At 53.0% G+C, this 11,300-nt stretch overlaps 1 protein-coding gene across 1 annotated transcript in view; it reads right to left on the reverse strand.

Annotated features, from left to right (window-relative positions):
• Window positions 1-5,480, reverse strand: part of LOC128685602 (phosphatidylcholine:ceramide cholinephosphotransferase 1) — a 136,717-nt gene extending 131,237 nt beyond the window's left edge. The window contains exon 1 of the mRNA XM_070087739.1: window positions 5,248-5,480. Coding sequence (XP_069943840.1) covers window positions 5,248-5,357 — 110 coding nt within the window. The 5' untranslated portion in view covers window positions 5,358-5,480. The remainder of the gene's footprint in view (window positions 1-5,247) is intronic.
• Between the last annotated feature and the right edge of the window lie 5,820 nt (window positions 5,481-11,300).

Here is an 11,300-nt window from a genome sequence, read left to right on the forward strand (position 1 = left end):
GGCCAGACCTCCCTCTTGACCGCAGGGTAGCCAGGCCTAAGGCCAGACCTCTCTCTTGACCGCAGGGTAGCCAGATCTAAGGCCAGACCTCCCTCTTGACCGCAGGGTAGCCAGGTCTAAGGCCAGACCTCTCTCTTGACCGCAGGGTAGCCAGGCCTTAGGCCAGACCTCCCTCTTGCCCACAGGGTAGCCAGGTCTAAGGCCAGACCTCCCTCTTGACCGCAGGGTAGCCAGGCCTAAGGCCAGACCTCTCTCTTGACCTCAGGGTAGCCAGGTCTAAGGCCAGACCTCCCTCTTGACCGCAGGGTAGCCAGGTCTAAGGCCAGACCTCCCTCTTGACCGCAGGGTAGCCAGGTCTAAGGCCAGACCTCTCTCTTGACCGCAGGGTAGCCAGGCCTAAGGCCAGACCTCCCTCTTGACCGCAGGGTAGCCAGGTCTAAGGTCAAACCTCCCTCTTGACCGCAGGGTAGCCAGGCCTAAGGCCAGACCTCCCTCTTGACCGCAGGGTAGCCAGGTCTAAGGCCACACCTCTCTCTTGACTGCAGGGTAGTCAGGTCTTAGGCCAGACCTCTCTTTTGACTGCAGGGTAGCCAGGCCTTAGGCCAGACCTCCCTCTTGACCGCAGGGTAGCCAGGCCTAAGGCCAGACCTCCCTCTTGACCGCAGGGTAGCCAGGTCTAAGGCCAGACCTCCCTCTTGACCGCAGGGTAGCCAGGTCTAAGGCCAGACCTCCCTCTTGACCGCAGGGTAGCCAGGTCTAAGGCCAGACCTCCCTCTTGACCGCAGGGTAGCCAGGTCTAAGGCCAGACCTCCCTCTTGACCGCAGGGTAGCCAGGTCTAAGGCCAGACCTCCCTCTTGACCACAGGGTAGCCAGGTCTAAGGCCAAACCTCCCTCTTGACCGCAGGATAGCCAGGCCTAAAGGCAGACCTCCCTCTTGACCGCAGGGTAGCCAGGTCTAAGGCCAGACCTCCCCCTTGACCGCAGGGTAGCCAGGTCTAAGGCCAGACCTCTCTCTTGACCGCAGGGTAGCCAGGCCTAAGGCAACACCTCTCTCTTGACCGCAGGGTAGCCAGGCCTAAGGCCACACCTCCCCTTTGACCGCAGGGTAGCCAGGTCTAAGGCCAGACCTCCCTCTTGACCGCAGGGTAGCCAGGCCTAAGGCCAGACCTCCCTCTTGACTGCAGGGTAGCCAGGTCTAAGGCCACACCTCTCTCTTGACTGCAGGGTAGCCAGGTCTAAGGCCAGACCTCTCTCTTGACCGCAGGGTAGCCAGGCCTAAGGCAACACCTCTCTCTTGACCGCAGGGTAGCCAGGCCTAAGGCCACACCTCCCCCTTGACCGCAGGGTAGCCAGGTCTAAGGCCAGACCTCCCTCTTGACCGCAGGGTAGCCAGGCCTAAGGCCAGACCTCCCTCTTGACTGCAGGGTAGCCAGGTCTAAGGCCACACCTCTCCCTTGACTGCAGGGTAGCCAGGTCTCAGGCCAGACCTCTCTTTTGACTGCAGGGTAGCCAGGCCTAAGGCCAGACCTCACTCTTGACCGCAGGGTAGCCAGGCCTAAGGCCAGACCTCCCTCTTGACCGCAGGGTAGCCAGGGCTAAGGCCAGACCTCCCTCTTGACCGCAGGATAGCCAGGTCTAAGGCCAGACCTCCCTCTTGACCGCAGGGTAGCCAGGTCTAAGGCCAGACCTCCCTCTTGACCGCAGGGTAGCCAGGTCTAAGTCCAGACCTCCCTCTTGACCGCAGGGTAGCCAGGTTTAAGGCCAGACCTCCCTCTTGACCACAGGGTAGCCAGGTCTAAGGCCAGATCTCCCTCTTGACCGCAGGGTAGCCAGGCCTAAAGGCAGACCTCCCTCTTGACCGCAGGGTAGCCAGGCCTAAGGCCAGACCTCCCTCTTGACTGCAGGGTAGCCAGGTCTAAGGCCAGCCCTCCCCCTTGACCGCAGGGTAGCCAGGTCTAAAGCCAGACCTCCCTCTTGACTGCAGGGTAGCCAGACCTTAGGCCACACCTCCCTCTTGACCGCAGGGTAGCCAGGTCTAAGGCCAGACCTCCCTCTTGACCGTAGGGTAGCCAGGCCTAAGGCCAGACCTCCCTCTTGACCGCAGGGTAGCCAGGTCTAAGGCCACACCTCTCTCTTGACTGCAGGGTAGCCAGGTCTAAGGCCAGACCTCTCTCTTGACCGCAGGGTAGCCAGGCCTAAGGTCAGACCTCCCTCTTGACCGCAGGGTAGCCAGGCCAAAGGCCAGACCTCCCTCTTGACCGCAGGGTAGCCAGGTCTAAGACCAGATCTCTCTCTTGACCACAGGATAGCCAGGTCTAAGGCCAAACCTCCCTCTTGACCGCAGGGTAGCCAGGTCTAAGGCCAGACCTCCCTCTTGACCGCAGGGTAGCCAGGTCTAAGGCCAGACCTCCCTCTTGACCGCAGGGTAGCCAGGTCTAAGGCCAGACCTCCCTCTTGACCACAGGGTAGCCAGGTCTAAGGCCAGACCTCCCTCTTGACCGCAGGGTAGCCAGGTCTAAGGCCAGACCTCCCTCTTGACCGCAGGGTAGCCAGGTCTAAGGCCAGACTTCCCTCTTGACCGCAGGGTAGCCAGGTCTAAGGCCAGACCTCCCTCTTGACCGCAGGGTAGCCAGGTCTAAGGCCAGACCTCCCTCTTGACCACAGGGTAGCCAGGCCTAAGAGACCTCCCTGCAGGGTAGCCAGGCCTAAGGCCAGACCTCCCTCTTGACCGCAGGGTAGCCAGGTCTAAGGCCAGACCTCCCTCTTGACCACAGGGTAGCCAGGCCTAAGGCCAGACTTCCCTCTTGACCGCAGGGTAGCCAGGCCTAAGGCCAGACCTCCCTCTTGACCGCAGGGTAGCCAGGTCTAAGGCCAGACCTCCCTCTTGACCGCAGGGTAGCCAGGTCTAAGGCCACACGTTTCTCTTGACTGCAGGGTAGCCAGGCCTAAGGCCAGACCTCCCTCTTGACTGCAGGGTAGCCAGGCCTAAGGCCACTCCTCTCTCTTGACCGCAGGGTAGCCAGGCCAAAGGCCAGACCTCCCTCTTGACTGCAGGGTAGCCAGGCCTAAGGCCAGACCTTCCTCTTGACCGCAGGGTAGCCAGGCCTAAGGCCACACCTCCCTCTTGACCGCAGGGTAGCCAGGCCTAAGGCCACACCTCCCTCTTGACTGCAGGGTAGCCAGGCCTAAGGCCAGACCTCCCTCTTGACTGCAGGGTAGCCAGGCCTAAGGCCACACCTCCCTCTTGACTGCAGGGTAGCCAGGCCTAAGGCCAGACCTCCCTCTTGACCGCAGGGTAGCCTGGCCTAAGGCCCCACCTCCCTCTTGACCGCAGGGTAGCCAGGCCTAAGGCCACACCTCCCTCTTGACTGCAGGGTAGCCAGGCCTAAGGCCAGACCTCCCTCTTGACCGCAGGGTAGCCAGGCCTAAGGCCACACCTCCCTCTTGACTGCAGGGTAGCCAGGCCTAAGGCCACACCTCCCTCTTGACTGCAGGGTAACCAGGCCTAAGGCCAGACCTCTCTCTTGACCGCAGGGTAGCCAGGCCTAAGGCCACACCTCCCTCTTGACCGCAGGGTAGCCAGGCCTAAGGCCACACCTCCCTCTTGACCGCAGGGTAGCCAGGCCTAAGGCCAGACCTCCCTCTTGACTGCAGGGTAGCCAGGCCTAAGGCCAGACCTCCCTCTTGACTGCAAGGTAGCCAGGCCTAAGGCCACACCTCCCTCTTGACTGCAGGGTAGCCAGGCCTAAGGCCACACCTCCCTCTTGACTGCAGGGTAACCAGGCCTAAGGCCAGACCTCTCTCTTGACCGCAGGGTAGCCAGGCCTAAGGCCACACCTCCCTCTTGACCGCAGGGTAGCCAGGCCTAAGGCCACACCTCCCTCTTGACCGCAGGGTAGCCAGGCCTAAGGCCACACCTCCCTCTTGACTGCAGGGTAGCCAGGCCTAAGGCCACACCTCCCTCTTGACCGCAGGGTAGCCAGGCCTAAGGCCACACCTCCCTCTTGACTGCAGGGTAGCCAGGCCTAAGGCCACACCTCCCTCTTGACCGCAGGGTAGCCAGGCCTAAGGCCACACCTCCCTCTTGACTGCAGGGTAGCCAGGCCTAAGGCCACACCTCCCTCTTGACCGCAGGGTAGCCAGGCCTAAGGCCACACCTCCCTCTTGACCGCAGGGTAGCCAGGCCTAAGGCCACACCTCCCTCTTGACCGCAGGGTAGCCAGGCCTAAGGCCACACCTCCCTCTTGACCGCAGGTAAATTTATAAGACTTTCATTGTAAAAGTTTGTTACTTTATTATTTACAAAGATATTTACAATGTTATTTACAAAGTTATTTACTAAAGTATTTACTAAGTTATGTTTTACTCAAGTTTCTGTGTACAAATTAAGAGAGAAATTAATAATACGTAGTAATACATACTTATATATCGTAATAATACATAGTAATACGTAGTAATTATGCATATCAATGTATAGTAATGATACATAGTAATAATACATTTAGAAGAGTATGTCTATGTATACATGTTGAAAGATGACGTTAATCTCTATTTCAGTATGTATATTTTAGGTATTAAAGTATTCTGGTCCGGTGGTGGAGCCTTAATGATGGTGTTGTAGATAGGTTTTAAACCCCATTAACCAAGTTATTAGCCATACCCCCGGCCGGGATTGAACCCGCGGTCATAGAGTCATTACGATTTCTTGAACCAAGTTATTGGTCTCACTGGTCTTTCAGTCAGGTGATGTCTGGTACAGTGTGTATGGTGATTCAAGGACCGGGCCGCGGGGGCTAGTGGTCATGAACCAGGCCGCGGGGGTCAGTGGTCATGGACCAGGCCGCGGGGGCCAGTGGTCATGGCCCGGGCCGCCCCCGCGGCCCGGGCCATAACCGGTCCATTCTTCAGATGTGTCAAGTGTTGTTATATCCAGATTAATCTTTAATGGGGAACTTTAATAAAAGTCTTTCATGGAGAAGCCTTACTTATAACAGAGACAGAGTGCATGCACTTACAGGTACAGAGTACACTTAATATAGCCACAAAGTTCACTGGTAATAGAGCCAGAGAGAGTACTCACTGGTAATAGAGCCAGAGAGAGTACTCACTGGTAATAGAGCCAGAGAGAGTACTCACTGGTAATAGAGCCAGAGAGAGTACTCACTGGTAATAGAGCCAGAGAGAGTACTCACAGGTAACAGAGCCAGAGTGTACTCACTGGTAACAGAGCCACATAGAGTACTCACTTGTAATAGAGCCAGAGAGGAGTGTGGGGTGCAGGTTCCACCTTGACACTCTGCTGGTCGGCTGCTGGCAGAATAGACACATAGCGAGGTCGACTCTTTCCTTCTCTCATTCCACTTCTCTTTTTCCTCCCCCGTCTCTCTCTCTTCCCCCTTCTCTCTCTTTCTCTCTCTTACTGCTCCTTCCAGAGAGCTTTACACCAGGTTCTCAGTTCTTTTTCCTACTGTTGTGTTGCAAGCACTCGCAGCACAAGTTCCTAATTAAGTTTATCCTATATATTCTAGGAATGAGAGCCACGGAATGCAAACAATGACAGTAGATGTGATAAATGGGTTTGAAACGCTGAGGTAATCAGTCCCTCACCCAGGCTAAGGGACTGATTACTTCAAATTACTTCTCTCCTCACGCATTTCTGCTTTGTATTGGACTGATGAAGCCACTGTGTTCCTCAATATAGATTCCCATAAGTGTCTCAATCTTCAATGACAGTAGAGGTGATGAAGGTGGGGATAAGGTGAGGGTGGGATTATAGGAGGAGGGGGGGATGGAGGTTACGGTGAAGGTGGGGTTGAGAGGTGATGGGTGAGAGGTGGTGGTGGAGGGGGGGTTACAAGGCCACACACTACATCCTCCTCCCACACCCAGTGACCCACATATACTTCTCGCCTGCTGTACCCGCCTCACATAAAACAAGAACATTAGAACGATGGAACACTGATGCAGGCCTACTGGCCTGTGCTAGGCGGGTCTAACTCATACCCACCCATTCATATGCCCGTCCAGCCTTTGTTTTAAAGCTATTCCAAAGTTCTGGCTTCAGCAATATTTCCTGCGAGTTTGTTCCGCTCATCCACAGTTCTGTTACCAAACTGGTCTTCCTTATATCCTGTCTGTATCCAAACTTATCTAACTTGAATCCATTATTACGAGTCCTGTCTTGACTAGATGTTTTCAACACGTTATTCACATCTTTATTTATTCCGTGTTTCTTTTTGTACACCGAACTCACATCTCCCATAATTCTACTCATTTCCAGTCATTTATCAGTTCAGTACCTTCAGTCTATCCTCTCAGGAAATTTTTTAGTAAGAAGCCATCTTGATCACCATAATTTGGTTAATGAGACTCAACATTCAAATTCAAATTCAAATTCAAAGTTTATTCTCTATAAAGATTACAATGTTGAATTTACAGAATTTGGTTGATGTGTGGTTTACATGTAGTTAAATAATGATTACAGAGTGTACCACTAGAACGCCTAGCATGGCTAGGCATTTCGGGCAGACTTAGTTTAATTCTTTATTTTAAAATATTGATTCACGAGGGGCCATTCCGTATATTTTCCAGTGTATTTCTGTCCATTCTGTATATACAGACAAGAACTGAGCTGTATACTTACAATGGGGTATATTAAACTGCTGTAAAACCTGAGGACTTCTATTATTTATCTTGACACGAAGCCAATAATGTTATTAACTTTATTGCGAACACTTAAGCTTTATTTTGGTGGCTTTAGATTACTGCTAACCACAATTCATAAATATTTTTTCACATTCGTCTTCAATTATATCTTGAGTTGGTAAATTAGACGCACGTTCATCTGTGTATGTGTTTAATTTATCAACTTATCGGTTTTATGAATCATTTATCTGCAACATCTTCAGTATTTAGCTGGTACGTAATGTATTTTCTTTTTTCAGTATTAAAAGAAGGTTAAAGGACACATGTGCTACTAATGGGACATTTTTATTGTGGCAACGTTTCGTTCTCTAGAAGCTTTGACAAAGCTACTGGAGAGCGAAACGTTGCCACAATAAAAATGTCCCATTAGTTGCACATGTGTCCTTTTACCTAACATATTGTCGTTAATTCTACCAACATTAACACAGTATTAAATTGGTTATATTTATTTACAGAAAACTGTAATTGTCACTTCGACCACAACATTAACTTTTCCAGATCTTCCTGTGGCTTTTCTTGGGTCCTTATCAAAATTTATTTGACGACCTATTGTAGTATCATCGGTAAACTTGCTTATGTCGTTATGTATACCCTTGTCCAAGTCGTTCATGCATACTGGGAACACCAAGGAGCTCAACACTTCCCTGTGGAACACCACGTATTACTCAATGATATCTCCATCCATGACTAGCGCACTCAGCTCACACACACACTGAGGTCCGTGGTTCGATCCGTGGTACGGGTGGAAAAATTAGAACGTGTGTCCTTAAGACACCTGCCGTCCCTGTTCGCCTAGCAAGATAATAGTACCTGGGTGTTACTGACTGGTGTGGGTCACATCATGGAATTCACCTGGAGATCAACCGGGGATCAACGTCCCCATGGCCCGGTCCACGACCAGGAATCCTGGTGGATCCGGGCCTGATCAACTGATCCTAGGGACAAAATTGACCTAATTTGCGGGAAATGCTCTGCATAACAAGGGACTTTCTATATAGTAGTATGTCATTGATGTCAGCTATGGTCTGTATACCTTGTATATGTACTTGTAGCAAAAAAGATTATTATTATTATTATTATTATTATTATTATTATTATTATTATTATTATTATTATTATTATTATTATTATTATTATTATTATTATACCAATGACGCTACCTTCAACAGTCTCCTGTGTTATACTTAATCAAACGCCTTACTAAAGGTCATATATACAATATCATATTCTTGTCCTTGGACTACCGCCTAAAATACCTTAGTGAGAAAGGTTAGTAAGTTCGTAAGACAAAAACGCCGCTTTGTAAAACTGTGCTGTGACTCGTTAATCAAATTGCATTTTTTCAAGGTGGCTTCGAATTGCTTCCCCAATTATTGATACAATTTACTTTCCCACAATTGAAGTTAGGTCGGCTATTCTTGAATTTCAAACTAAAATCTTATATCCTGATATGCAAATGGGAATTATATTTGCCATTTTTCCTCTAATACGGTATGCTTTTTACATTCGTAGTGATTTGTTGAAGGTTAGCCAGTGGTTTGGTACGTTCCTCGTCCTGGCAGTCCTTCACAACCTTTGAAAACAGGTCGTCAGGGTCTGGGTGTTAATTTATTTATTTGTCTAAAGACCATTCAACTAGTGAATTTGAGATTGCATAATTTATTTCGTCATGACCTAGAAGAATGGTGATTTCCTGGATTTCATTTGTGTGATTGTTAGTATATAATGAACGATCAGTGTTTAGAATGGTTCACATTTGTTTGTCACTAACAGTGAGGTGACCAGAGTTGCTTTTAAGTTGGTCTGTCCATCCTTCGCCTGCCTCACACTCCCATCCTTCGCCTGCCTCACACTCCCATCCTTCGCCTGCCTCACACTCTCATCCTTCGCCTGCCTCACACACTCATCCTTCGCCTGTCTCACACTCCCATCCTTCACCAGCCTCACACACTCATCCTTCACCAGCCTCACACACTCATCCTTCACCCGCCTCACACACCCATCCTTCACCCGCCTCACACACTCATCCTTCACCAGCCTCACACACTCATCCTTCACCCGCCTCACACACTCATCCTTCACCCGCCTCACACACTCATCCTTCACCCGCCTCACACACCCATCCTTCACCCGCCTCACACTCCCATCCTTCGCCTGCCTCACACACCCATCCTTCACCCGCCTCACACACCCATCCTTCACCCGCCTCACACACTCATCCTTCACCCGCCTCACACACCCATCCTTCACCCGCCTCACACTCCCATCCTTCGCCTGCCTCACACACTCATCCTTCACCCGCCTCACACACCCATCCTTCACCCGCCTCACACTCCCATCCTTCGCCTGCCTCACACACTCATCCTTCACCCGCCTCACACACTCATCCTTCACCCGCCTCACACACTCATCCTTCACCCGCCTAACACACCCATCCTTCACCCGCCTCACACACTCATCCTTCACCCGCCTCACACACCCATCCTTCACCCGCCTCACACTCCCATCCTTCGCCTGCCTCACACACTCATCCTTCACCCGCCTCACACACCCATCCTTCACCCGCCTCACACTCCCATCCTTCGCCTGCCTCACACACTCATCCTTCACCCGCCTCACACACTCATCCTTCACCCGCCTCACACACTCATCCTTCACCCGCCTAACACACCCATCCTTCACCCGCCTCACACTCCCATCCTTCGCCTGCCTCACACACTCATCCTTCACCCGCCTCACACACACAACCTTCACCCGCCTCACACACTCATCCTTCACCCGCCTCACACACCCATCCTTCACCCGCCTCACACTCCCATCCTTCGCCTGCCTCACACACTCATCCTTCACCCGCCTCACACACTCATCCTTCACCCGCCTCACACACTCATCCTTCACCCGCCTCACACACCCATCCTTCACCCGCCTCACACTCCCATCCTTCGCCTGCCTCACACACTCATCCTTCACCCGCCTCACACACCCATCCTTCACCAGCCTCACACACACATCCTTCACCCGCCTCACACACTCATCCTTCACCCGCCTCACACACCCATCCTTCACCCGCCTCACACTCCCATCCTTCGCCTGCCTCACACACTCATCCTTCACCCGCCTCACACACCCATCCTTCACCTGCCTCACTCATCCTTCACCCGCCTCACACTCCCATCCTTCACCCGCCTCACACACCCATCCTTCACCTGCCTCACTCATCCTTCACCCGCCTCACACACTCATCCTTCACCCGCCTCACACACCCATCCTTCACCCGCCTCACACTCCCATCCTTCACCCGCCTCACACACTCACCCTTCACCCGCCTCACACACCCATCCTTCACCCGCCTCACACTCCCATCCTTCGCCTGCCTCACACACTCATCCTTCACCCGCCTCACACTCCCATCCTTCGCCTGCCTCACACACTCATCCTTCACCCGCCTCACACTCCCATCCTTCGCCTGCCTCACACTCCCATCCTTCGCCTGCCTTGCACATCCATCCTTCGCCTGCCTCACACTCCCATCCTTCGCCTGCCTCACACACTCATCCTTCGCCTGCCTCACACACCCATCCTTCGCCTGCCTTACACACTCATCCTTCGCCTGCCTCACACGCTCATCCTTCGCCTGCCTCACACTCCCATCCTTCGCCTGCCTCACACACTCATCCTTCGCCTGCCTCACACACTCATCCTTCACCCGCCTCACACACCCATCCTTCACCCGCCTCACACTCCCATCCTTCGCCTGCCTCACACTCCCATCTTTCGCCTGCCTCACACATCCATCCTTCTCCTGCCTCACACACTCATCCTTCGCCTGCCTCACACACTCATCCTTCACCCGCCTCACACACCCATCCTTCACCCGCCTCACACACCCATTCTTCGCCTGCCTCACACTCCCATCCTTCGCCTGCCTTGCACATCCATCCTTCGCCTGCCTCACACTCCCATCCTTCGCCTGCCTCACACACCCATGCTTCGCCTGCCTCACACTCCCATCCTTCGCCTGCCTCACACATCCATCCTTCTCCTGCCTCACACACTCATCCTTCGCCTGCCTCACACACTCATCCTTCACCCGCCTCACACACCCATCCTTCACCCGCCTCACACACCCATTCTTCGCCTGCCTCACACTCTCATCCTTCGCCTGCCTTGCACATCCATCCTTCGCATGCCTCACACACTCATTCTTCGCCTGCCTCACACACCCATCCTTCGCCTGCCTTACACACGCATCCTTCGCCTGCCTCACACGCTCATCCTTCGCCTGCCTCACACTCCCATCCTTCGCCTGCCTCACACACTCATCCTTCGCCTGCCTCACACACTCATCCTTCGCCTGCCTCACACACTCATCCTTCACCCGCCTCACACACCCATCCTTCACCCGCCTCACACTCCCATCCTTCGCCTGCCTCACACACCCATCCTTCGCCTGCCTCACACACTCATCCTTCGCCTGCCTCACACACCCATCCTTCGCCTGCCTCACACACTCATCCTTCGCCTGCCTCACACACCCATCCTTTGCCTGCCTCACACGCCCATCCTTCACGTGCCTCACACACCCATCCTTCAC

The sequence above is a fragment of the Cherax quadricarinatus genome, chromosome 23, assembly GCF_038502225.1.
Source record: "Cherax quadricarinatus isolate ZL_2023a chromosome 23, ASM3850222v1, whole genome shotgun sequence".
In the NCBI taxonomy this organism is placed as follows: Eukaryota; Metazoa; Arthropoda; class Malacostraca; order Decapoda; family Parastacidae; genus Cherax; species Cherax quadricarinatus.